At 36.1% G+C, this 27939-nt stretch overlaps 4 protein-coding genes across 6 annotated transcripts; all 4 read left to right on the top strand.

Annotated features, from left to right (window-relative positions):
* On the top strand, positions 488-5422 carry LOC18603227 (protein tas). Of its 2 annotated transcripts, XM_018119817.1 has the most exons (9): positions 488-803; positions 1187-1282; positions 1681-1764; positions 2631-2791; positions 3091-3096; positions 3241-3358; positions 3719-3851; positions 4604-4782; positions 5047-5422. In XM_018119817.1, the coding sequence occupies exons 1-9, from the start codon at positions 540-542 to the stop codon at positions 5284-5286; spliced, it is 1281 nt and encodes a 426-aa protein (XP_017975306.1). In that variant the 5' UTR covers positions 488-539; the 3' UTR covers positions 5287-5422. The 2 variants fall into 2 exon arrangements, with proteins under 2 accessions (XP_017975306.1, XP_017975307.1); XM_018119818.1 differs by lacking the exon at positions 3091-3096.
* On the top strand, positions 5469-12963 carry LOC18603228. The gene is made up of 9 exons (XM_007035069.2): positions 5469-6134; positions 7361-7447; positions 7759-7848; positions 7995-8081; positions 8175-8273; positions 8660-10705; positions 10818-10964; positions 11076-11560; positions 12408-12963. Exons 1-9 carry the CDS (start codon positions 6087-6089, stop codon positions 12601-12603), a joined length of 3285 nt encoding a protein of 1094 aa, XP_007035131.2. The 5' UTR covers positions 5469-6086; the 3' UTR covers positions 12604-12963.
* Positions 13710-17818, top strand: LOC18603229 (putative E3 ubiquitin-protein ligase XBAT35). 2 transcript variants are annotated; one of them, XM_018119462.1, is made up of 10 exons: positions 13710-14077; positions 14168-14282; positions 14597-14677; positions 14802-14890; positions 15013-15104; positions 15285-15366; positions 15711-15813; positions 15930-16016; positions 16298-16383; positions 16945-17818. In XM_018119462.1, the coding sequence occupies exons 1-10, from the start codon at positions 13976-13978 to the stop codon at positions 17644-17646; spliced, it is 1539 nt and encodes a 512-aa protein (XP_017974951.1). In that variant the 5' UTR covers positions 13710-13975; the 3' UTR covers positions 17647-17818. The 2 variants fall into 2 exon arrangements, with proteins under 2 accessions (XP_017974951.1, XP_007035133.1); XM_007035071.2 differs by lacking the exon at positions 15930-16016.
* On the top strand, positions 22573-24166 carry LOC18603230 (protein LIGHT-DEPENDENT SHORT HYPOCOTYLS 4). The gene has a single exon (XM_018119463.1). The coding sequence runs from the start codon at positions 23126-23128 to the stop codon at positions 23753-23755; it is 630 nt and encodes a 209-aa protein (XP_017974952.1). The 5' UTR covers positions 22573-23125; the 3' UTR covers positions 23756-24166.

Raw genomic sequence — 27939 nt, forward strand, 5'->3', positions numbered from 1 at the left:
TTAATATTTAAATTATTAATTATTAATATTTTTATTAAATTCTAGATTATTAATATTTAAAAATCTAATAAAAATAAAATGTCATATAAATAATAAAGGATGTTTTTGTCTTTTTATTTTCTATTTTTTTCTTATTTCAAAATTATTGTTACCAATCAAACACTACAATAAGTTATAATAATTATTCCTATCTTATTCCTTTTGTCATACCAAACTAAGTAATAACTATTCTATTCTATTCTCACTTCATTCTATTCTCACATAATAATCATTTTATTTCATTCTTATCTATTTCACTAATCAAATGTATCATTATTTCTCAATCACGGAATAGAAAATACTAATAAGGGATTGATATTAACCATTCCCACCTCAAAGACAAGTATAAGGAATTTCTATTCCTCACCTTGTTTGACAACCAAACAAGAGATGAGGAATGGCATGGGAATAGAAGGGGAATAGCTATACCAAACGTGCTGTTGATGTTTAGATAAGGCCAAAGGGCATTGGAGGCGCCACCTATTCAAGCTTCGGACACGATGGCCTCCCCTTCACCCTTCTCTTCAGCCACTCCATTTCTTTGCTACAACAACAGCAAACTTTCCTCCGTTCCCTCTTTTTCCTTCCTTAGTTATTCACGCCAGGCGGTACAACATTTATCCAATGCTAAAAGAAAGCGGCTTTGGCTCAGGAGGAGCTGTTTTAAGTCACCCATCAGTGCCAAAGTCGCCCAAAAAAGCCCCTTGCAGTATAGGAAGCTTGGTGATTCTGATCTTCAAATCAGTGAAATCACTTTGGGAACTGTGAGAGCCTAGCTTTCTTGTTAATGGGTATTTTTTATTTTGCTCAAAGAATTGTTTTCTTTTTTTTTTCTTCTCTTGTTTTGTTGGTTTTGAATTGTTGGTCTTTTTTTTTTATGGAAGTAATTAATGTGAATAGAAAGACATTTTTTGCCCTCTAAAACCTTCGGCATTTGCAAGTATAAATGTGTCTAAAGGGCTCCCTGCTTGAAAGGAGGAAAATTGATAGAATCAGTAGCCAAAGAATGCCCCTTGTTAATTTGGGAAATTATATTATGGAATGCTTAAAGAATGCCCTTGTTTTATTCTTATAATTGCATATGGTCGATTCTTTGTCTCCCAATTCATGTGATTATCTCTAATTATGCAAGCTTATATTGCTTCAGATGACATTTGGAGAACAAAATACAGAGAAAGAAGCTCAGGAAATGCTCAGTTATGCCTTTGAAAATGGCATCAATGCTCTTGACACTGCAGAGACTGTAAGTTATTTTCTCGTAGAAATGTAACAAAAGCACAGTAACGCAATGCAGAATCAATTGAGATGATGCATAAACACGTCCAAATGAAGTGCATTCTTCATGCTACTAAAGTTTCATCTGCAATATCTAACCTCCCCTGTTTTGTTCAAGAAATGTCAGAAAAATATTTCAGGAAATCTCTTTTGTTGTCCCCTGTAGGGGCATGTCTGACTACATAGTCTATATGGGAAATGCTCTTAAACATTTTGAAGATTTAGTTTGATGTAGTTGGTTTGCCTACATGGGCTATATTTTTCCAGTGCAAGTCTCAGAGCGAGTTCTCTCAGATTTCTTTACTCAACTGCAGTGACATTAACTCTCTCCCTCCATCCCTCCCGCCTGCTCTTTTGATTTCTCAGTACCCAATTCCCATGCGGAAGGAGACAAATGGAAGAACGGATCTCTACATTGCTAGCTGGCTGAAGTCTCAGCCCCGTGATAAGGTATCTTTTGTGTTACTGATGACTTACTGATATATTGCAGGTTTTCCTGCTTTAGTTTTCTGGTTAACCAAAATTTTCCTCATTAAAGAAAAAGATACATACATACATACATACAAACATACATACATATAAATATAAATATTATATATATATATATATTTATCTAGAGAGAGAGAGAAGAGGTTTCATGATATATCTTTTTCCTATGCTTTGTAGGATATTTGTGATAGGTTTTAATGAAAATTTTAAATCTTCAGCTTCAACTTCTTTAGGTGCTCAAAAGGTATACTTGTCATTCCAAATGCTTTCCCAGAAAGCTGACATTGCAAAGGTGGAGATAGCATCTGATTTTACAGCTAAACTTTCTTAAGAGGATAATATTTAAATTAAACCTGTTAATATGCTATTTGAAATAGAATGTCATAGAATATTGCTAAGATTTACATTTTAGTTCTTGAGATGGTTTTTCCTTTATGAATTCTGTACAAAAGGTGTACCAGCAACAATGAGACTTCTGAATGGTAATATTTTTCATTGATTTCTTAGTGAACTTTTTTAAAATTTTCGAGATAAGCAAATATTCAAAATACTCTTGGATTCATGTGTCCTTAATGAATCACTCAATTGTTGTTAATAAATGCATGTTTCTACTTTCTAGTGGCGTAAATAAATGATCTCACCTAAGTTGATTCTCTTTCCTCTCAGCTTTAGTAATTGATTTCTGAGTATTGGTTTCTATGTGCATATTTACAGAGGTTTTGAACATTTTCCAAGAAGGTGATGTTGCAATGTACATTGCATATTGTATGCTGAATAGTTTACATGCTTTCAAATTGATATTTATTATGATCCCCCATTATTTACAGGTTATTTTGGCAACAAAAGTAAGTGGCTATTCAGAGAGATCAACTTATCTGCGTGACAATGCAAAAGTTTTACGGGTTGATGCTGCTAATATTAGAGAAAGTGTAGAGAAAAGCCTTAAGCGCCTCAACACCGATTACATTGATTTATTGCAAATTCATTGGTAAGATTGCTGTTTTTCAAAGTGCATCAATTATAGTAGGTTCTCTGCCTTTTTCTTTTCTTTTTTTTATTTTTATAAAACCATACACCATTTTTCACCTTTCTATCTTTTAAAAAGGCTACAGGCTGAGTGGTTATACTTCTCATTCTTTAAACTCCCGATTCTGGGTGAAGTCAGGAATCTGGAGGCATTCACTGACTTTGCACTGTAGGCTATGTCTTATCTCCAGCATAACTTCTTGATTTCCTTTTCCTTCTGAATTGGTTCGTGTCTACTTTTTTGTCTGCCTTTTTCTCCAGTAATAGGTAAGAGAAATATAATTAATATAAGCTCACTAATGAATCTATATTTTATTTAAGAAGCTATGTGTTTCTCTGACTGATCATGTTGTCAAATTTTCTCTAACTAATGGTTTCTGAGGTTAATATTCTATTTCAACATTCAATCAGGCCAGATCGCTATGTGCCACTGTTCGGTGAGTATTTTTATAACTATTCAAAATGGAGACCAAGCATACCATTTGTGGAGCAACTTGAGGCTTTTCAAGAACTTATTGATGAAGGGAAGGTAATGCTTTCCTAAACTAAGTTAGATATATATTTAAATCTTCTTTGAGCTGACTATTTATCATCATATAAAACAGCATAGGAGTTAACCAGAGTGCTGCTAAAACATCAATTAGCTTTTTGTGTTCTGAATATGAAAATCTAGCTTTGTAGTGAATATCAATTGATAGCTGCTTTATCCCTACTAGAAAAATAGGAGTTGTGTTAGGGTGTCTGGATATGCTTAGTAACTGTAAGAAGAACAATAAACTGCACAAGCTTGGCATTCTGAAATATTTGATCTTTTGTCTTCCATAAACTTACAGTTGCTTGATGATGTGACATATACTCTATGATTGGTATGGATGCTTTTCAATTTTAGGTACGCTATATCGGAGTTTCCAATGAGACTGCGTATGGAGTGATGGAGTTTGTTCATGCAGCTAAAGTCGAAGGACTACCAAAGATCGTTAGTATCCAAAACAGCTACAGTCTGCTGGTTAGGCGTTTTGAGGGTAAAGCTCATCCTGAAATTATATAAGCAAAAATCTAAAAGGAACATATAGTTACTCCGAACAGAGTTTTGAATTCTGGAACATGTATTTCTCCCCTTTTAATATTCCTTCCAGTATCTGGTTGTCCATTGGGCTATGCAATGCTTCTTTAATCATTCTTCAGCATGCACCTTCCTTCTACACTTGGATCCATGTTCAAGCGTTTTAATCATTCATCAGGCTTGCATGTGAGGAATCGTTCATCTGGTTTGCATGTGAGGAGGCATGTTAGAACTTAAATATAATAGTTGGGCCATTTCCTATCAGCTTAAGCTCTTAGAACATTGGTTATTCAACTTAATATGGTATTAGAACAGGCACTGCGCTTGTTCGTTAGCCCTTTTCATCATAGGTTTGTTATGCCTACATGTGTGAGGAGAAGTATTGAAGTGGTGACATAAAAAATCTCACATTGATTAAGTTGAGGGTAAGCTGGACACTTTAAAATAACAAAAGTTTCTCCACCTATCATCAATTGGTTTTAGGTTCAATCCTCATCTTAAAATTTAACAACTCCTATCTTATATTTTTCTTTACATAGATATTTCTAGACTTAAAAAGACCGTCTTCAACTACCTACAACTGCTTGACATCTTGTTATGAAACACCCTTCAATCAAGTCAGTTCTGGCAATGCTTAATCTTGATGCTCCTTCAGGGACTCCGTTTGAGCATTGCTTGTTTATGAAAATTTTTAACTTTGTGTTTTTGCAGTTGACTTGATTGAAGTTTGCCATCCAAACAATTGCAATATCGGCTTACTTTCATATTCTCCACTGGGCGGTGGAACACTTAGTGGAAAATATTTAGATATCAATTCTGAAGCTGCAAAGAAAGGAAGGCTGAACCTTTTCCCTGGCTACATGGAAAGATATAACAAGTCAATTTCCAAGGTATGTTGATGGCAGGAATGCGGCGAATAATATATGGATACATTATAGAAAACTTAAACCAAATTTTAGTAGCATGTCTGATGGCAGATAAATAGACCCACTAAGGATCTAGAGCTTTCTGGACGTTATTGCTTTCACCTTCATCTGTTTATACTCATGAGCATCGGACGTTCAGTTACTATATTTGGAAGGAAAAATCAAAATGCATAACCACATAAATGCAAGTCTTGATGACACATTTTGCTATTTTGGTTGGAATTTCAGGAAGCAACAATACAATATATCGATACAGCCAAAAAGCATGGATTAACTCCAGTTCAACTTGCACTTGGATTTGTGCGAGATCGTCCATTTATGACCAGTTCAATCATTGGGGCAACCTCGGTCGACCAACTGAAGGAAGACATTGATGCTTTTCTGACAACTGAGCGGCCTTTGCTACCAGAAGTAATGGAAGATATTGAAGCAGTCTTCAAAAGATACAAAGATCCTGCCATTCTTTGAGAGTACTAAGTTGAAAACATGCCATTCATTCATATTGTTGCTTCATCCAACTCTTTTGCCATAGATATGCACATTCTTTACAATTGCTATGTATTTATTCATTTGTTTTTCTAGGGAAAGAAGCTACATGCATATACGACCAGGCAAACAGGGATATTATCATATTTTATATAAAAAAATATTGAAATAAGAAAATTAAAACTAGAGTTTAGGTTTGGCCACGTGGCAATGAAGAGAAAAAGAAAAAAAAGAAGTTAAATTAGTTGGGAGGTGAAGGTGGCAGCAGAAAGAGAAGCGCGCCAATGTCTCGCCTCTAACTGCTTTTGAGCTGCAAACCTCCCTATACACAACATTCCACCGCTTACTTTCCTCTCATTTCGCCTTTTCTCTCTCTCTCTCACATTACAGATCAAAGAAACATTCATCAAACCAATAACAAAGTAAAAACAATTTCATTGCAGGATCAAATCAAACAACCCCATTTTTACAGTAAATCAATGGCTCATCTTTTTTGAGTTTCGAAGTGTGGGTTTTTTTTTTTTTTTCTATTTGATCCAAAAATAAGGAACTGGTGTTTTCTTTGTTCTTTTTTAAGGAAAAGATATTTGCTTTTGATGACGAGTTGTTTTGGGATTTGGTGAATGTTAGGAAAGTCATATATTTCCTTTTGATTGTTAATGAGAGGCCAAAGCAGAAATCATATGCATCTATGAAGACAAGAGCAAGGGAGTCGCCGTTTCACCACCTGATGCTTGAGCGTCTTCTTCTTTGGCGGTTTCCTTTCAGTTTTTTTAAATGGAATGGCAGATCCTGTTAGTTATGGCAATTCTGAGCGTGACATTGAGCAAGTAATTACTTCCCTTTTTCTTCTCTTTTTTTTTTTTTTTTTGTTTTGTTGTTGTTGTTGTTGTTGTTGTTGTTGGAGATATGAAAGACGTCTAAGAGGAAGAGGATTGGTACCTTCGACCTTAACTTTTTATAAAGAAGGGTTATTTAAAACGGTCAAGCCTCGCCTGAGTTGTTTTCTTTTCCTTTTCTTGCAATTAGTTAACTTTTATTCTGTCTGGGTTTCAAAAAAATGAAGGGTAGAAATGAAGGTTTCAGTTATTGGTATTTATGCTGTTTTCTTGAGGTCCATAAAGAAAGGAGAAGGAGAAAAGGAGTTAGACATGTGATAGAAATTGTAATCCCTTTCATAAATTTGCCATGTGGTTTGCTGTAAGTCGGTAAAATGGGGCTGTTTTCTTGAATAATAAGGCTATTGATGACACTCAGATTCATGTAATTATGAGTTTACTTATGACTATTTGTTCAACGAGCAGAAAATCTTAGATGAAAGCAGGGGAGGATTCTGAAATAAGCAAAATGAGAACAAAAGCTTATATTAATTCTGATTTAGCTAAGGGATAGTAATCCGATAATTAATTAGTATGATGTTGGCAAATTTTTCTTTTTGGTTTTCCTTTTTTGAGAAGAAAGATTCTTAATTATACATTATAGAATAGGATCATAGAGATACTGGTTCCTTAGAGTCTGAAAATCTAGCAAATTTATATATGGGTTTGACCATGTGAAGATTGGTAGCTACAAAGTCAGAGTCCCTAGTTTGCTCGTTTACTCCTCAAAAGAAAAAGTTTGGGATTTCACGTGTGAATGAGGTGAAAAATAAGAGACTGAGAGCAACAAGTTAAAAGAAACAAAGGGATGGAATAAATCCCCTGGAAATGATCAAGAATATGATGCCGAGTGACACATTTTCTTTATCTGTGGAACTGCCTCAATCTGTTGCCCCTGCCTGGAGCATCTGCATCTTCATGTCTTCCATGATCCTCATTCTCTTAATGTATAGCAAAATCTAAAAACATAAAATAATTTTGAGGGCTGGTTGAAAGTAGCCCTTTCGAAATCCCAAAGTGAAACACATTTACTGGTAGTCGTATAGAAAAAACATTCCTGTTTCATTCATGCAGACTGCAGATTTTGGCATTATTTTTTTCTTGGTTTCATTTATGTCTAAGATTTGGATCTCTTTGTCTCTTATTTGTTTTGTAATTTCTTCCCCTTTGTTTTGAAGGCACTTATTACTTTGAAAAAGGGTACTCAGCTTATCAAGTACAGCCGTAAAGGAAAACCCAAGTTTCGTGCATTTAGACTTTCTCCGGTGAGTTATTTTCTGTCAATTTCAAAATCTTCAATTTTATTTCATAGCAATGTACTTTTTCAGCCTTTTTCCCACATCAATATATTGGTTTAACAGCATTACACTTTAAAAAAGTAAGTAAATAAGCAAGAAACATATGTTAGAAGTACATTTATGTAGTCCTTAATAAATGCATGTGCATGTGAATTCTCTTCTATTTCCTATTTTTAATTTTCTATCTGGCATGCTGTTATTAGTAGAAAAATATATGCAGTTCTCCCTCTCAGTAATCTTAAGTGCATATATGATTTCAATTTTAGCCGTATTAACAGGATGAAACAACACTGATATGGTTATCACATGGAGAAGAGAGGAATCTGAAATTATCTTCTGTTTCTCGTATCATTCCTGGACAACGAACTGTAAGCCTTATGTCTGCATTTCAGTTTTCCAGTTAATGAAAAATGTTGCAGTTTAATTAGCCTTCTTTTCTATGTTATGCCACTAAGATTTCCATGCAAAAAAAAAAAAAAGGAAATAACTAACCACTGTTTGTGAACTGCTACAGGCTGTTTTTAGAAGATATTTGCGCCCAGAAAAGGAGTACTTGTCTTTTTCACTTCTATACAATAATGGTGAAAGATCTCTCGACCTGGTTAGTACTACTTAACAGTTAATTCTGCTATATATTTATATTCAGCTGAATGGTAAATTTAAATCCAGTGATTACCATTGTCTACCTCCATAGATCTGCAAGGACAAAGTTGAGGCAGAAGTGTGGTTTGCAGGGCTCAAGGCATTGATTGGACAGAATCGTAATAGACGAACCAAGAGTGATTTCAGTGATGTGAGTTTTCCATTCTACCTCTGTGCACTAAGTTGGCTGACTGAAGCAGTATTTGTTGGAAAATCCACTTAGAAAATAACGCAATTGTGGCTTGAGAATTTAGGAGAGACTGGCTCTACCAAAGTACTAATTCATTAGTTAGATCACTAACTTGGGAATATGGCAGCAAACATTTTGACTCTTACCAATTTAAAGTGTAACAATCTACATGACATATTTCAAGGTATGAATTAATAAGGACATCAAATCGAATTTGATAGTCTTTTGAATGATACACACAGTGTGAGCATCCATTATTACATGAATTCAGGGAATGCATGCAATATATTGTTGCCTATGCTTTAGATTGAAATCTTTTCTTGCTAACTTCCATGTCTTTATGTCAGCTACAAGGAGATTTCTTTCTAAATGGCCGCCCATTTAGTGCAGCTCTAGAGTTCAACAATAGTATTGCCCATGGTAGGGTGTCTATAGATTTCGGAAGCTCAGATGTGGGGTCAGAACGTGCAAGTATGCAGTTGAGAACTAGTGCTGGAGATGGTTTTCGAATTAGTGTTTCAAGCACTCCTAGCTGTTCAAGTGGTGGATCTGGTCCAGATGACATAGAATCATTAGGTGATGTTTACGTATGGGGAGAAGTTTGGTCTGATGGAGTTCCACCAGATGGGTCCGTAAGTTCAGTCCCTACAAAAATTGATGTGCTAACTCCTAGGCCCTTAGAATCAAATGTAGTTCTTGATGTTCATCAGATAGCTTGTGGCGCAAGACATATTGCTCTTGTAACAAAGCAAGGTGAAGTTTTCACCTGGGGTGAGGAATCTGGTGGGAGACTCGGTCATGGAATTGAAAAAGACTTTAGCCACCCCCGACTCGTTGAGTTCCTGGCAGTCAATAATGTGGATTTTGTTGCATGTGGAGAGTATCATACCTGTGTTGTATCCACAGCTGGTGATTTATTCACTTGGGGTGATGGTACTCATAATGCTGGACTCCTTGGTCATGGAACTGACGTTAGCCACTGGATTCCAAAAAGAGTTTCTGGTGCATTAGAAGGACTGCAAGTCTTATCTATCGCCTGTGGCACATGGCATTCAGCTCTGGCAACTTCTAATGGGAAGCTATTTACATTTGGTGATGGAAAATTCGGTGTTTTGGGCCATGGAGATCGAGAAAGTCTTACATATCCAAAAGAAGTCCAAATGTTGAATGGACTAAAGACTATTAAAGTTGCATGTGGCGTATGGCATACGGCAGCTATTGTAGAGGTTATAGGCCATTCAGGTGTTAACGTTTCATCAAGAAAGTTGTTTACCTGGGGTGATGGTGACAAACACCGGCTAGGTCATGGAAGTAAGGAAACTTATCTACTTCCAACCTGCGTCTCTTCACTAATTGACTACAATTTCCACCAGATAGCTTGCGGACATACTATGACTATTGCACTTACTACATCAGGTCATGTCTTTACTATGGGTGGTACTGCATATGGTCAACTAGGCAACCCAAGTGCTGATGGAAGGTTACCATGCCTGGTACAAGAAAGACTGGTAGGTGAATTTGTTGAAGAAATTTCTTGTGGAGCATATCATGTTGCTGTCCTGACATCAAGAAGTGAAGTGTTCACTTGGGGAAGAGGTGCCAATGGAAGACTGGGACATGGTGACACAGAAGATAGGAGAACTCCAACATTGGTTGAAGCATTGAAGGATAGGCATGTCAAAAATATATCATGTGGCTCAAATTTCACTTCCAGTATATGCATCCATAAATGGGTCTCTGGTGCTGACCAGTCAGTTTGCTCTGGCTGCCGACAGGCCTTTGGTTTCACTAGAAAGAGGCACAATTGTTATAATTGTGGGCTGGTGCACTGCCATGCTTGCAGTTCCAAGAAAGCATTGAAAGCAGCATTGGCTCCAACGCCAGGCAAACCTCATCGCGTTTGTGATGCTTGCTATGCAAAACTTAAAGCTGCTGAAGCTGGTAATACTTCAAGTTTGAATAGAAAAGTTGCTGGTCCCCGCCCCTCATTAGATGGCAGGGAAAGAATGGATAGGGGAGAGATAAGGTCTTCTAGGCTTTTGCTCTCTCCTACCACAGAACCAGCTAAATACCTTGAGATCAGGTCAGGAAAACCTGGGGCCAGATATGATTCTCCTTCTCTTGTCCAAGCTTCGCAAGTTCCATCACTTTTACAGCTTAAAGATATTGCTTTTCCAAGTTCACTCACTGTTATTCAAAATGCCTTTAAACCTGCTACTCCTCCACCAACGCCACCACCTCAGTCCCCCATCAACTCAAGATCTAGTTCACCGTACTCAAGGAGACCAAGCCCTCCACGCTCTGTCACATCTACATTTTCAAGGAATTTTATTGAAAGCCTAAGGAAGTCAAATGACCTTCTGAAACAAGAAGTGGCAAAATTGCAAAATCAAGTACTAGTGATATACCTTTTTGTTATCTCATTATGATCATTACTACACTGCTAGTGTTAACCTTGCAACCTTCCATCAAAAATAACTTTTCTCTTCTTTTGAGCAATTACAGATGAAAGGTTTGAAGCAGAAATGTGATTCACAAGACACGGAGATGCAGAAACTACAAAAAAATGCTGAAGAATCTGCTTCATATGCTGCAGCAGAATCATTCAAGTGTAAAGAGGCCAAGGAAGTTTTGAAATCCATCACAGATCAGGTATAGTTTAGTTCACTTAAAATTTCCACTAGATATAAACCACTGCTCGATTTAAATCCTAATCACACCATCTACAACCTACTGATAATACAAATCAAAATTCTTCTACAGTTGAAGGAAATAACAGAGACGTTACCTCCTGAGATTTTGGAAAGCGAAACCTTTAGAGCTATGCATACTCAAGCTGAAGCATTCTTGCACACGCATGGAACATCTGAAGCTGCTGCTTCTTTGCCAGCAAGCTTGGAGTCTTCACATATGCAAGACCAGAGGGTGGAAGATAATGTAGACACTGCTGCGACTGTCCCATCTAATGATAGTGGAAGTTCTATTACAAGAGAGGCAGCACCTCAACAAAGCTCACAAATAGAATCAAGTTCGTCAGAGGCTGCACCTCAACAAATCTCACAAATAGAATCAAGTTCGTCAGAGGCTGCACCTCAACAAAGCTCACAAATAGAATCAAGGTCGTCAGAGGCTTCAGCAATTAGAGGTGGAGGAGAAAATGAGCTTACTGAGCAATTCGAACCTGGAGTTTACATCACCTTCTTTTATGACCAAAATGGTGGCAAGGTCTTCGGACGAGTTAGATTCAGGTACTTCACTAAATGGTTGATTCTACTGAAATTCCACATGCCAATTCATGCATGGATCAGCAGAGAATTAATTTTTCTTGTGATCCCTGGAGAATGAATAAGATTCAAGACCATATTCTTCATCCTTTGGACAGAACAACTCCATTTGACTAATTCTGTTTTTTTCATGTGATGATGGGTCCCACATTAGACAATTTAGCTAGACTGAAACGGTGTCACAATGAGAAGAGGATAGCATAGTTGTTAGACAATTAGAATGGCTGGTCATCAATCTTAGTAGCTTCAGTTTTGTACAATCACTTCAAGAATAATTAATTAAGCTCTGTACATCATGGGGCAAGTTGTAGAATGTATGTATTGTAAAATATAATTAAGAATTAAGATTTAATTATATAATATAAATTGTATAAATTAAATTATATATTATATAAATATTATAATATATTTAATATGATAATATGATTAAAATATAATCAAATAGAATTAAATAATTAAAAAAATGAAATAATTATTGTGTTGTATCAATGTTAGATGTTTTGTTTACAATCTCACTGCAGGAAAACAGGATCAGAGATAGGAATAGATACAGAATGCTTGCATACAGCATACATGCATACACACATACAAGCACACATACATGCATAGACACAAACATACACACACAAAGAATGCACCATCGACACGTATACATGCCTGGATAACCAGATTCCCCTGACGATCCTTTCTACTTCTGAAAACCTAAGACCAACTAGCATTTATTGTACAAGACTTGCATTGAGATTGGTCAGTGACTTGCATGAAGAGCTCTTAATCTCAATGCCTTTAATTGACTCCAACATTTTTGCAGTAAACGGAGGTTTGCTGCGCATCAGGCAGAAGAGTGGTGGGTCAGAAATAAAGATAGGGTGCAATTGAGGTATATTATGCAGGTAACAAGACCAGCTTCAGCCGCGTCATCCCTTACTCCACCACAACCTCCACGGCCACCATCTCCAACACCTGCTGATGAAACCAATGAGGAAGCTTCCCCTCCTGAAACCTAGTGATTTGGCAATGTAGAGTAGAAAAAGATCATGCAGCTACTATGACAGCAGCATTTTGATCAACAATCAAGCACGGGATGTATTTTGTTTTTAGAAAGGGTTAGGTTTGGATGTTTTATCCAGGAAAGTAGGATACAAAAATTCTGCATCACTTTGCCTCAACAAGGCATAGAAACAACTCCATGCTCCAGACATGATGACTCCATAGGTGTTTACTTTAGAGGCAGAAAGAAGTACATATAACTCTTCGTATTCATTCTTCATTTCTTATCTGTTGTCTTCTAAAATCTTTCTAGTGAGACATTTTAGCTGTTCAGTATATAAAATTTTTAATTTGACATTAGTGAAGTCACTTTTTCCTTAATTTTTTTTTCTTAAATTAAAGTATTGAACAGTTTTTGTTATACTCAAACACATAATTACTTATACATACATACATATATATATATATATATATATATATGTACACTTTTATGTAACCGTCATCTTACGTTTATTTAGATTAAAGGTTAATAAACTTAACTTTCAGATTTTTCTTTCAAATTCCATAGAAAAATAGAAAATCTAATGAGTACAACAAATGAAAGGGTTAATTGGAACAGTGAAATAAGAGACTATACACAAAGTAAAATATTGTTACCACTCATAGAAAAATTATTTGGGGTGGTGGGAATCTTAAGATCAATTATTTAACATATCAAACCATGTTTGTATCCATTAATTATTTGGTGGGTTGATGATTCTAATACCAAATATTTGGTTGAGAAAAATTGTTTTGCAATATTTGCATTAAGGCACTTCACAAATTTATGGCCATCCAAGTTGTTCACGTCGCTTTGATAACTTGCCAACTACATTTGCTAGCCGAACTAACCATAGTTATTACATCTATCAAGAAATTGACTCAATCCAGACTTTTTGTTTATAGTGAGGAAAAAAAAAGAAATATTTAGATTTTGTTTAGGATTTTTTTCTTGTTAAAAAATAAAATTAACTTTTTTTTTAAAAAAAAGAACCTGTATATGTAAGTAGTGATCCAATGAGAGGATAACACGTGGCAAAAACTTTGTCGTTAAGGAACCGCGCTCCCGGCCTTTAGTACACGTCAATTCAGTTTCCTGCGCAATGACTTAGCGAAAAAATAAATACAAAAGTCATAATAATTAAAAAGACTAAAAAATATTTTAATTTTATTCCTCTGACTTTCGAAATTCTCCTCTGCTAAGAAACCTTGATTTAAAGCTGCTTTTCAATCTCTCGATCCTGGCTTTGGATTTTTTTCCTTTTCATTTTCCGGGAAATAGTTTTTCCTGGAAAAAATAGAAAACGCAGAGTCCAATTTTCCATCGTACCAAACGGAAGCTTTTTCTGAATGGGGCAACAACAATCGAAAGGCGAGTTGCTATACAATCAAGTGAATTACGGCAACACTGAAGGGATCAAAGCTCTTTGCCGTGAAGGCGCAGGCCTTGAGGTACCAACTAATTAATTCTGATTTTTTTTTGTTATTTAAAAACTGATTAAATTAGGTCTTAATCGATTTTTTTTGGTTATGGATTGGCAGTGGATTGATAGAGAAGGGAAAACGCCGTTGATTTTAGCGTGCTTGAATCCGGAGCTTTTTAATGTGGCCAAAACTTTGATCGAACTCGGTGCCAACGTTAACGCTTATCGTCCAGGTTTGTTTTTTTAATTCATTTCTCTAGGGAATTTAATTAATTTTTGTTTTTTTATGAAATTAAATTTTGAGTCTTGCTTCTAACAAATAAATTTAACCTTTTTTAATCACTCCCGGAAGCAGAGATGTATGATATTGAAGAAACCTTCTTTATTTCATTTTTGCATTTGAAATTTTTGCTGGTAATTTTCTCATGGTTGTTAATAGCCTGGTTTAAAAACGATGACATTTTGGTAAAGTAAAGGAGCTTTGGAGGCTTTACCAGAAACGAATAGAATATTAACTGATTTTATTTTTGGTGTAATTTGTGTTTAGGTCGGCATGCTGGGACTCCCTTGCACCATGCAGCAAAGAGGGGCCTCCAAAATACAGTCAAAGTACTTCTTTCACATGGAGGTTATTCGTCTTATCCATTTCTGTAATGCTATGCGAAAACCAAGTTATTAGTTGTTACAGGACGAATATGTTTGATTTGAACTGTGTGGATTAGTCTTATTAAGTGACTTGTTCAAATTTTCAGCAAACCCGTTGGCGCTGAATGATGATTGTCAAACACCTCTAGATGTTGCTAGGGTGAAAGGACATGTCAATGTTGTGCGGGCAATTGAGGTATAAATGGAAGTTTATTTCTTATATTCTATATTTTTATGACATTCTCAAAACTTTGACATTTATCATGTATACTAAGTGCTGCCTGAACTGAGATTTTTTTGCCCTCTGATGCTGTGCAGGACCACATATGCTTATTCTCTGGTTGGATGCGGGAGTTTTACGGGCCAGGATTTATTGAAATGTTTGCTCCTCAATTGGTTTCAAGAAAAGTGTGGGTATTATTATTTGGGATACTTTTTAATTTTGATTTTTTTTGCTTGTTTGCTTCCTTATGCCATAGAAGCAATATGCCTGGATAGTTTCTTTAATGAAAATCTTGATTTTTTATCAATCAGTAGCATTCTTTTTTCAAGCAAATTGGTGTATCTTCTCATTAATGTACTTCTTGCAGTTGGGTGGCTGTTTTACCAACTGGTTCCCGTAACCAAACAAAGCCTTTCAAGTTGGAGCTGGCCATATATTCCAGTTTGCAGGTATTGCAACTATAATTTATCTCTCCTTTTTTAATCTAGAGCAATACAGGTTCTAAGAGTGCAAAAAGAGGTGAATTGAGCCAAATATCTTCTCAGCTAAATCAGAATTCTGCCTTTGTCAACCTGAATTGAAGCTCAAATGATAGCTGAAATAAGTCAAAAATCCACAAGCTTGGCTTTAATTAGCCTGAATTTGATCATCAAGTTAGCATTGGCTTTCTTAAATAATGAATTTTACTTACTCTTGATTACCAATGTGTTAGATGTTAAATATGTATATAGGCTGCAAGCTAATAGTTGAGGTCCTTTTCTACCACTTGTTTGGGTAATGGGCTAATGAACAGGATGCCCAACCACGAACAATTATTCCATTGTGGAGAGCTAATTTGGAGGAGCCAAAGCTTAACCAACCTGATCCTTCGGTGGCAATCCTTGATAACAGCACCAGTAATTTCTCTTGCTAATATATCTAGTTGTCAATCTTTTTTGGCTATGTTTTGGAATTTGAAATCAGATGGGTTTCTTAGTTTCCATATTTTGATTGATTTTATCTTCATGCATAGTCTCAAGACGCGGGAGGCGGAGGCGAAGTATTTACACCTCCCGAGAGGCGAGGTGTAAACCTGGAATAATAGCTAGACTTAAGCATGGTAATTATCAGTTATTTACAACTATATAGAAAACCCTGAAATTGAAAGAAGTTGCACGTAAAATGATAAATCCAAAGTTCTTTAATATTAGAAATTATTAGGACTTTAATTGCTGCTTTACCATACTCCAGCCTCCGTTATGTTGTGCTAATAATTAGGTGAAAACTGGTTACTCACTTTGATGCTTGGATACTACCAATGAGTATTTGTTTCAGTTTTTGGATGATAATGTATGTTTTCTTTGTTACAATTCACATCACTGTGTTCTGGTTCTTTTCCAGAAACACGCATTAAACTTGCACCTGAATATGAAAATGACAGACAGAAGCTTCAGTGGTTTTGTGATGCATGCAAAGGAATCCCACAGGTACTACTCACCCTCTATATTCAGATGTTTCATTTCTGCTTCTTGTTTGTAGAGCCATGCAGAACTTATAGCACTGTAACTACAGGAGCAAGTTATTGTCAATCAGAAGTGAATTCTTTTATCATCACAATTATATTTCCTCTAGTTTTTTTACAATAATACTATGAATTTCCTGTTAAAAATTTTTGGGTCTTCGAAAAGAAGTTACTGTAGCTAAGTGAAGATGGAATCAGTACACGATGGAGTTTATGTTTTTGAATCTGTTTGCTTGGGGGAATTGAACTGTTTCTCAGAAGCAAATTAGGATAAGTGTGAATAGAATTTTTTATTGAAACTACACAAACATTCTATAAGGTATATGAGATGTAGACTTTTGTTTTTGGGTTGTGAGGGTTTTGGGTTCCAGAGTTTATGCAGTAACAAGTAAAACCTCAGTGTAGTTGTTCATTTACCCAACTTTTAGAAATATGAAACTTTTGGTGTCTAATATTTCTGGCACGGTAAATGTCCAGTCAATTTTCAGTCTTTCACATTAAAACTCCATGTAATTGGAATATGTAGGCAACAGGTCCTGCATTTCTGCATAACTCTCAGCCTCCGGCTGCTCAGGCAACTGCCCCACAAGATGCAGAGGATTTAGAATTAGCAATGGCAATCAGTGCCTCTATCCAGTCAGCTATTGCGGAGACACCCAATTTCAATTTGCATTCTGGCAATGAGGCTGGTTCATCCACCAGTTGGAGTAGCTCTGTAAGTGCTAGCAATCACAGTGGTTCAGTAGCAGCGATGGCATCTACTCCTTCAAAAGCAAGCATCAGTGAATGGTCAATGACTGAACCTGGCTCTGGTAGCAATTCAACTGAGGGCACCGGGATCCATAATAATAACATTTCTGCTGTCCATAAGACAGTGCAAACCTCAGATTCAGTCCCATCAGCTCCACCAGCTGCGAATGAGATCATAGAAGATGATCCAATTCAATATCCATCAATTGATTCCAGTCCGATTGATATGTCTTTCAGTCCTATTGATATGTCTTCCTCAAATATTGAAAGCGTACCTGCAAGTGCAGATCAAACAAAAGAAGACGAAGTTCCTTCTTCATGTGTGATATGTTTGGATGCTCCATCTGAGGCAGCTTGCGTCCCTTGTGGCCATGTTGCCGGATGCATGTCTTGTTTGAATGAGATCAAAGCCAAGAAATGGGGTTGCCCTGTATGTCGTACCAAGATTGAGCAGGTTATAAGGCTCTATCGTGTTTGAATTTCACATCTGAATTACTTGTGTAAAGCTCTAAAGGTTTTCTCTGATTTCTGCACCTCGAATAAGTTTGTTTCCTTTTGGAGTTTACTAGTTTGTAAACCTGCCCATCCGGCTATTTATTTTTGTAAAATTATATAATCAAAAGTTACTTTAAAAAAATTCATTTCATGTATGTTTGCAATAAAAAGAAAATTATGAATAGATCCCAACTCGAAATTAACTTGAAATTCCAATTTCATGACCAACATAATGATCTAACAAGACCCTTTCAATTATCATCTCTATCTAGTGCAAGTAGCTGTGGATTATGTGGAGTTGAGGAACAGTGGGAGATTGAGCCACTTCTGAAAAGAGTAAAGAAGAAATTAAAAGGCAAACTGTAACTTGATGCGAACGTGACCTATTGCCACCACTGGCATCGTGGAGAGTTGGCAGAAGCTAGTTAGGCGCTTTGTCGGCATACTTTTTACACTTCGCATGTACTCAAAACATCCAAAAAAAAAATGGGCAAGGCTCCTTTGCAAGACATCCTTTGTCATGTTGGCTAGCTCTTTGATTTACTCCAGAAAGTGGACGGTCATGACTCATGTTTCCTTAATAGAGTGTGATCTACTTATCAGCCATTCATATTGTTTAAAGCATTCCACTGATGTTGGTTAAGGATAAACCAAGATGGGGCCCCTCTCACTGTTTCCATGCACTTTATGCCTTACTCATGTCTTTTAATCATCAAGGTGCAGAATTCCCTGTTTCGGATGACTCCTGGGAGGCCTATAACAACCAATTGGGATTGATGAAATTGGGTTCAAAACCCGTCAAAAGCGCTCGGCTTCATCTTTCTTTCATCTGTTTGCTGTTCACTTGGGATCGGGCAACTATTTAGGCTTCCAAGCTGCGTTTCATAATGACAAATTGCATGACATAGTCACATGTCGTGTAAGTTCTCCTGAGTCGAATCCGGAGACCCTGCTTGGTCTCTCTCTACCTGGTACGAGCTTAAAGGGCAGACTGAGAGGCTACAGGACTAGTTTCGGTGATCTTCCCTCCATATGTTCTACCGCTAGAATCCAAATGCAAATGCATAGTTGTTAGAATGTGTAAAAACCAAAAAACTTTGGCCTAATCCTATAAATCATATTGGCCTGACTAACCATGCTGAACGTCAAGAACAAAACCTGCTTGACCTTTTCCCCTCCTAATTAGATGTTGAAAGGAAGCTAAACTGCTGACAACTACTTATTAATTGAATCAACCCAAAACTCTTTTGCAATGGCAAAATGCTTTCCACCTCATTGTTTCAATAGATATCCTCGCCTCTCTTGTCACATGCAAAGAGAAAAGGAAGTAAAAGGGCATTTAAATCTTTGATAACTCTCCCAATCTTCCTCACACAGAACCTGTCCTTAATTTGTACTAAACCCAAAAAAAAGTTGGAAAGCAACTTCAAATTACTATAGGATATCCATATTTTGCACATCCAAGGCTTATAATAGCTTTTGACTACACTTCAAAGCAAGTGGCTCTCTTGGAATTAATACAAACAGAGAAAGAAACAACACGTACATGAATGGTACAAGCCAGTACTGTTTGTTTTGTTATTACTTGGTCAGTAGGCAAGCCAATGTTTGGGAGGAAAATGGTTCTTTGACATGTTATTGCAAGAAGAAGCCAAGAATCATACAAACAATAGGAGCAAGAAAAAATTGTCCTCGACATTGAAGGCAGACATAAAGTTGAAAGATGTAGGGGGAAATGTCATTCTTAAGTATAAGAGAGTATATAACTTTTCCCCCCCCAAGGAAAAAATTTTCATCTTCTTCTAATTGTGAAATTGTTAATAAGCTGGGAAAAGATTCCCATTAACTTGGGATGATTAACGCCCGTACGATTTTTTTTAAAAAAAAAAATTTTCTCTTCACATTTTTGAGTGCTCCAATGGGCACTTTTTTGGTGCACTTCCTTTGAATTCATGTCCACCACCCCCACCAAATGAAGCTCATACTTATGTTTTAAAATAATTTGAATAAGGTTTTAATTGGGTTCTAAAGCAAAGCTTTTCGGAACATAATATCTTCCCCATTGGAAAAAGATTGAAAGATAAGATATCTCTCAATTCTACTTTGCTTTTTGCTAAGAAAAAGAAAAGGGGAAGCTAATTCGGGTAGGCTTTGGCCCCTTTGCCCGCTTCCCGGATCTTTTTTTTTTTTTTGTTTTGATCTCTCCAGCTAGTGAATAATCCTTGGGGTTAAAAGGACTAATCTAACCATGTTTGTGCCATATACGAATAACACGAATGGATCAAGACATTGATTAGCATATATTTAAAGATATTCCATTGGTTCCTTTTAGATTAGTAAAGAAGGGAAATGAAGAATACGAATTTTTTGCAGTCCATGTTCACTAACATCTTCTTGTCTCCAATGGATTAATCCTACTTTATATTGAAATGTAGTCTTAATTTACTCATTAGTTTGAATAATTAAACTGTAGACTCGATGCAGCATTACAATTCGATCTCAACATGGACTTTATAAAAAGTTTAGAAATGATCTTAAATAATTGAGGAATAAGGAGCAATTGAAGATACTATATATGATAAGAGGAGGATATGATCACTCAAAGGGAAATTTGTATAAGATAAGATATATATATATATATTATTAATTTTTATTTTCAAAAAAGAAATTAATATGTCTCACATTTATATAAAGTTTGCACAGTAAACAAACATGTAGCCTTTTGCTTAGTGTTAGTGGCATACTGCATTACTTATTATAAATAGGACTAGTTAAAAAGTACAGGAAGAAGAGCTTTTGATGCATTGGTTGTAGTTTTCACTTCTTTTTACCAAATCATTGGGCATGTGAAAACACTCACAGGAGTTATAGGGTGAGTGATACAGAACTATATATATATATATATATTCTCACTTTAAAAGAGATAGGTATCTAACCATTAAGCAATTAAGCTAATGGTTCAAGTAACCAAAAAGAAAATAGGTCAAGTTGATACTTAAAAGGCTAGCTATTAATAGGATGCTGATTGATTTGTTCTTGTGATAGAAGTGGCCTTGGTTGAAGCAAGGAACAAGCAAAAAATGGACCGGCAAAGCATTCCTTTGACAAGTTGACAAAAATGCAAAGTTCGAACTATGCCTTACAGGCCAAAAGTGGCGACCACGAATCTAGGCATCAAATCTGCACTTGTTCGCGGGCCAATAACTGTACTTTCCATCTCCTTCAACTGTAACAGGGCGCAATTGGATAAACTCCTTGCTACTGGGAAAAAAGGAATAATGTTTAAGAATAACCAGGTTTTGCAGTAAGCAGGCACTTAGCAACATATATGAGAAAGGGAATTGCAAAATTTCTTTGCTACAATCCAATCTTTGATGAATGAGTGCAAGTCTTTTTCATTCTGCCATTGCTTATAGCTGTGTTTCAAAATCTCAATCAAAGGTATACATACCCTTTGGAGCAATCAACCATGTTTATAATGTTGGCGGAAACCCCTTTTGCAGGTGTGGAAATGGACAGCTTTCCCTGATCAAACATGTTGATGATTGTGATATTGACCATTGAAATTTCAGGCGACAGTTCCCTTTGGGACATTCTCCAACCCAGATTGCGTATTTAGAATACATTATAGGGTCTTTGAACAATGGGTTTTTGATGGCAGTGATTGTCGAATAATTGGTCGATATATATATATATATATATAATTAATTTTCATTTTCTAGAATATATATATATATATAGTACGTAGTAAAGTCAGAAAAAGAAATACAATATTGACAATTAGGAATAAAGTCTTCTCCCATTATAATTGAGTGAGTTACCTTTCTCACCAAAACAATGGTAGCTTAAACTTTGAAATGGATCATTATTGCGTGGGATGTGCTAACAGCTAAGGAAGCAGCACACAGCCCACATAAAACACACAAGTATTTTCTTTCTTTTAAAGTAGAAAAAGGGAATGGGGAAAATGAACTTCTCCCTCTTCCTCACTATTTCTTTAGTTCTTGATCACCATGTATTTATCATTGCCTCCTATCCCTGTCACATAGCATGAAAATTCACATGCATATATTTATAGTTAAACACAAATTAAGACTAAAGGTTAGCAAATAGGGAGCGTGCATCTTTCTCTTGAGAGAGGACATGTCGAAATGTATTTGAGTCATTTCTATTTGGGCCATTCCATCATTTTCCACCTTTTGCTCTTTCTGCCAAGAGTTGTTACTGTAATATGCTTAATTTTTTTTTGTTTCTTTCTTTCTTCAAACAAAAGCTCCAGGTCTGCTGCAGCAGCCTCAGCTTGTTCCTTTAGGTAAAGACCAAAAGGTTAGTTGTCAAGGACATGGCAAAGTGGAAAAATTGCAAATTTCCCAAATCGGTTTTGGTCCATTAGATCAAGCAGTCTAATGGCAGCCAAATCTTGGGATTGTTTTTTTGCTAACCCTAGGGCTCAAAGCATTGCCCTCATGAACTGTTTGTGAGGAACTGTGCTTGATGGACTGATGCTTTCAGGTGATGCAAGTTATACCTCAAATGAAGTCAGTGAAGGGCAATGCGGTCATTTGGAAAAAGGTGCTGTCAATCAATGGAAAAAGGGTGAAGAAACAAAATCATGTTATTCCCTCATATTTTTAACCCAATAGCTTTATCCTGTCTCCATCCATCACCTTTCTCTCTCATCCTTCCCTTACTGTTAAAACCTCTTTCCATTTCCATAAAAGCCCTAGACAAAGTTTTTCCACTTACCCATTTACCATTGCCTGTTCTCTGTGATGTTAAAACTTTTGCAGCAAGGGAACTGAGAGTTTGCTTCCCCTTTTTTCAGGGAAAACAAAATTAAAAATAAACAGAAAAACACTTATATCTGCCAAAACACCACCCTCAAATGTTTTTTCTTTTTTTCAGAAAACAAAGTCAGGAAAAGGAAAAGCCCACCACATAGACATCATAAGCCTTTCAAGTTTTCTAGGATTGATCAAACAAAGATTCAAAGAAACCTCAAAGAAAAGAAAGGGACTAGACCCAGCTTGCCCCTATATACTATTATTTTTTCCTCTTCCTATATATTTAGCCTCATCATCATCTTCTTCAAACTCCAACCCCTCTCTCTCTCTCTCTCTCTCTGATCATGGCATTATTGAGTCCCAGGTGAAATCCACCTGTTATCAAACACTTTTTGGCTCTGTCTGTCATTCTTCATCAACCTCAATCCCCACAATCAAATAATAAATATTGGATTCCTAGACCTGTAAGCTTATCAGTCACTGTTCATCTTCCCCTACTAATCAAAGTTCCATCTCCCTTAATTTGCTTTCTTTTTCTCTCTTTCTCATCCCTCTTTGTTTCTCAGTTACTCTTCGCCTTGTTTTGTTTTCCCCTTTTGTCCCACTCCTGCTCTTCAAGCTGCCTAAAACCCTTGATTAAAGCAAGTAAAAAGGATCACCATATCCATTAGTTTCCCTATGGATTCTCTTCAGGGCTTTGAAACCTCGACTGCAAACCCTTCCACTACTTTAACCCCAAATTTCCCTACAAACCTTTCCATCACCACCGTGACCACCACCGCAACCACCATCAACACAAGCCCTTCTGCAGCCACCTCCTCCTCCCCTTCCTCCTCTTCCTCCACTTCTCCATCCACTCTTAGCCGCTATGAAAACCAGAAGCGCCGTGACTGGAATACTTTTGGCCAATACCTCCGCAACCACCGCCCCCCTCTCTCTCTCTCCCGCTGCAGCGGGGCCCACGTCCTGGAATTCCTCCGCTACCTTGACCAGTTCGGGAAAACCAAAGTCCACACTCAACTTTGCCCTTTCTTTGGTCATCCTAACCCTCCAGCTCCATGCCCCTGCCCGCTCCGCCAAGCTTGGGGAAGCCTCGATGCTCTCATCGGACGCCTCCGAGCCGCCTTTGAGGAACACGGAGGCAAGCCTGAAGCAAACCCTTTTGGGGCTAGAGCCGTTAGGCTTTACCTACGTGAGGTTCGTGATTCACAGGCTAAAGCCAGAGGCATAAGTTATGAGAAGAAGAAAAGAAAGCGACCACCTCAAGCTCCACCTCTTCCACCTCCTAATGGAAATCAAAATCAGTAAGAAAATCTTCGAAAAAGAAAAGACGTGATCAACGAGCTGCATGGGAAAAGAACATGGTTTTTCCAATGTTTCTTCTTCGGTTCATCTTTTTTTATTATTTATGTTATCCTATCTAATTAGTATAATCTGCAATATCGGATGCTATATATTGTCTTAAAAGTCTTTTCCTTTATGTTATTATGTCAGGTACTGCACCTTCCAGTAATAGATATTACGCTACATCTTTATTAGTATTTTTTTTTTATCTTTGATTAAAACAGTAGTTGTTTTTACTAATAGTCGTCGCAGTAGCAGCGGTGTATCTACTATTTGTAGTTAAAATCTATGTGACTTAACACCCATTTGTCATTGATATGTACTTTGATAAGCCATTTGTGACAAGTAATAGATTTGTAGATCAAGTTGTGTGTCTTTTCTTGAATGGTAAAAAATGTATTTTCTTTTAATTTTATTAATTCTTTTTTATTTTTTACAAAAGTTTTTATAGTATGGCCAATGGGGTATTTGGCAAATCAAATCAAGCACTAAAAAGGGTGTGCAAAGAACCATGTGTCAGGTGAGTAAAAGAAGAATTCCTGTTTTAGTATCATCTATGTTCATCGTTTTTCTTCTTTTCTTTTTTTTTTCCTTTCCTTTGCTTGTTGCTGTTGCTTTTCTTCTCGTTTGACAGAGATTACTGCTTGAATGGATATAAGAGTGGAAGACAAGACTAAGCCAAGCAGCATCAAACACTTCAAACAGTTAGCTAAACAGTAGTATACATGTTAGGCTTTTTAGAGATTATGGAGGTTTCAAGTTTTCAACAGCTAATTAAAATCTCATTAGTCCACTCATGTCCAGGGAAAGAAGTTGCTGCATGCTGGAAGTAGGTTAAGGTAACCTTTCACATATCAAGCTCCAATAATGGGGATAGGTCTTTGTCTTGAATAGTCTATGGCAAGTTGCCTGATTTAGATATTGGGCAAATCCATCTCCCACTTCTCCATTCTGTCAAATCTGTTCCCCCAAGGGGAGATATTTATTTATTAAGTGGAAGTCCACCGTCACATGAACCCTAACAAACAGTGAAATCTTGTTAGTTCTTCACTGAATGCAACATGATTTGATATAAATTTTTGAGAAGGAGACAACAACTGTCTAATTGTAGATTATCATATCTGGAATCACACAAATGTTGAATAAGTATATAGCTACCGCCACTAGGATTAGGTTAAAGATATTAGTCTGATATGACAGGTAACAGACTCATCATAATAAGCCTAGTTTTCCTTCTATATATCAACTCTCCACACTTAAGTTCTAACCAATGCAGTGCACTATACTGGCTGCCTATTATGCAAATTATTGCTTGCTTGATTGTCCTTTTTTTTTTTTTTTTTGTTTCTTGAAGGGCACAAGATTGTAGTAATATCGAATAGGCGTACAGCAGAAACATCTTAGGGAAGAGGGGCAGAATTCGCTAAGGAATTGCCACCTCTTCTTATTCATCCTATACCACAAACAACAGCACAGCTTAAAAACATACCAAAACAAAGGCATTGCCACGAGACCAGATAAAACAACCACACCAGATGAACATTTTGAATTCACATTGCTTGATTGCTTATATCTTTGTTTTCTCATTGGTGCTCGGTTTCCATGAAACCATAAAGGCATCTATGTGAAGGAAAAGTTCTTCTTTGAAACATGCTTTTGTTTTGGGTTTTATTCATGCATCTTAGAGATAAAGGCTAATGGCATCAAGTGTAGACGATGCTAGAGATGTTATTTTGATCTGTTTTCTATAATGAATACCAATTTTTCTGTCTAGCTAGGTTTTCTTGGAGTACATTGAGGTATGTCCATTTGAATCAAGGGTTTCATAACTACAAGAATAAAGTAAGAAAGAGTGGCATCTTTTGATGACAAAATAAAATTATTTTATGATGCCATGGGATTATATATTAGTCTTTCACAGTTGGTTTACTATACCTATCAATAATATTAATTTGAACCTTTATTACAAAAGGCTATTATTTTACCACACATGGTCATCATTAATATAGGATATATTTAAGATTCTGCTGGGACCAACGTTGATACTGGACTTTGCTTTTTGTATTTTCTGGTGCATTTAGAGAATAAACCCAGCATTATAAGTAAAAATCATTGAAATTCTTGGATGCAAAGGTATTACTAGTGTTGCTTGTTCAATAATAAAATTATACTCATTCGGGATGATGCTTATCATGTTAAAGGTGAATGAGGATTATGATGATTTTGGTTCTCTACCTATCTACTCTCTTTTTCACTTGTGATGAAACAATGGGGTGTGTTGGGGTGGGGGGTGTTTCCCTTTAATATGATGAAGAAATCCATTATCCTATTGCAGTTATATAAGATAAGGAGCCTTCCCAACATGGAATGAATTTAGACCCAATTAGGTATATGATCAATTCTTGATATATGTTTCTTGTCACCTCGGTCTAAAATTACATGAGACATATATATATATATATATATACATATTCAAGGATTAGTAGTTGACAAGGTCTCAAAACGACATCAAGTTTTAGTATCAATTTTTTATTTCTTTCAAAATAATATCTCATTAATGAGGTGTCAAGATTTGATAACTTAATAGTATATAGAAACTATACACTGTCAATACGTCAAATATTTTTTCTATATTCAATTGGCCTAGATTAAATTAAGAGTGCATTACCCTACTGAAAAATTTGATTTTTAGGTCTCTTTCTTGTTTAATTGATAAAAGTATAAATAACTATTGTCTTGTTTGTGGAATGAGAAGACTAGAAGCCAAGTAATCAAAATTGTTGGCTTCAGTCTTGTGGTTCAAATGATCAAATTCCTTGGATTCAATAGTCTTCCACACCCGTTGAAATGATGGAAATGCATGCCTTTGTATGTATATATATTCCATTTCGAGCCTAATTAAGTTCAATGACTTTGAACTATATATATATATAAGAAAAAAAAAAGCAAACTTTTCAAGATGTTCCAAGTATAATATTCAGGTGTCTCGTAATCGAGCTTATACTTATTCTTAGTCAAGTCAAATAATTATCGATTTTAACCTTAATTGCTATGTAATTTCTAGACTTATCCCTTGCGGTTCAATCTAGCTCTGATGGTTTTTGGCTTTATCAATGATGTAATAGGTTGATATAAAGAAAAAGACATCAAGAGAGAGAGATAGTTCTTAGATATATAGGCAGCTTGTAAAAGAGAGCAAAATCATTTCAAATTGAAAAAAATAGATCGAATCGAAGTGAGTTTAATTTTTTTTATTCAATTAGAATAGTTTTCGGGGTGATTAGTTAGTTGGGGTGTTTGGTTCAGCATTTGGTTGGAAAAATTCTTACAAGAAACAGGTTTTTTAAATTGATTTTAGGGTTTTTTTTATTCGCTTTGGGGTTTGATGAATCAATTTTAAGGTTTTTTAAATTGGTTTTAGAGTTTGATGAATTAATTTAAGATTTTTTTTTTATGCTGGAAGTTCTTGCAAGGCTCAACTACCCTGTAAATGTTTTATTAATAATAGTAAAAAAGAAATACAATGAGAAAGGGGATTGAATTCTTATCTTCAGAATTACATGAGTAAAAAAATATAGAGTTCCTAATACAGGGATTACCATCTGTGCAATTATTTCTGGTGCAAAGGATAAGTAATTGACCTGTGTACAAGGATCTAGGGGAATTTTAGAAAAATTAACAATACAAATAAAGATAAGAATAAAAAAGAGGAATACTACTCTTTTACATTTATTTAAATTTAACATTCAGTAAATCAACTTTATCTAAGCGCAAGATACCTCGTAATTTCCCAAAAGCCACAGAGAAAACTTGTAGATTTTGATGCTTGTGCCCAAGGTTAGCTAATAAATCAGCCGCCTGATTACCTTCTCGGAGAATATGAGACAACCGGTAAGAGAAATGAGAAGCAGTTTTTGAATAGAGGCCAAAAGATACCTGCTATCATGCAAACCACGATATCCCTCCTTAAGCATTTGGATCACCACCATAGCATCCATCTCAAATCATATCAGTGAAATACCATAATCATGGCATAAAGCCAATCCTCTATATAATGCTAATAATTTTGCATGAGTAGAATTTTTTGCTCCAAAATTTTCAAAAAACCCAAATATCAATGAACCTGTATGATCCCACAGAACTCCCCC

This window comes from Theobroma cacao, chromosome 4, assembly GCF_000208745.1.
Source record: "Theobroma cacao cultivar B97-61/B2 chromosome 4, Criollo_cocoa_genome_V2, whole genome shotgun sequence".
Taxonomy (NCBI): Eukaryota; Viridiplantae; Streptophyta; class Magnoliopsida; order Malvales; family Malvaceae; genus Theobroma; species Theobroma cacao.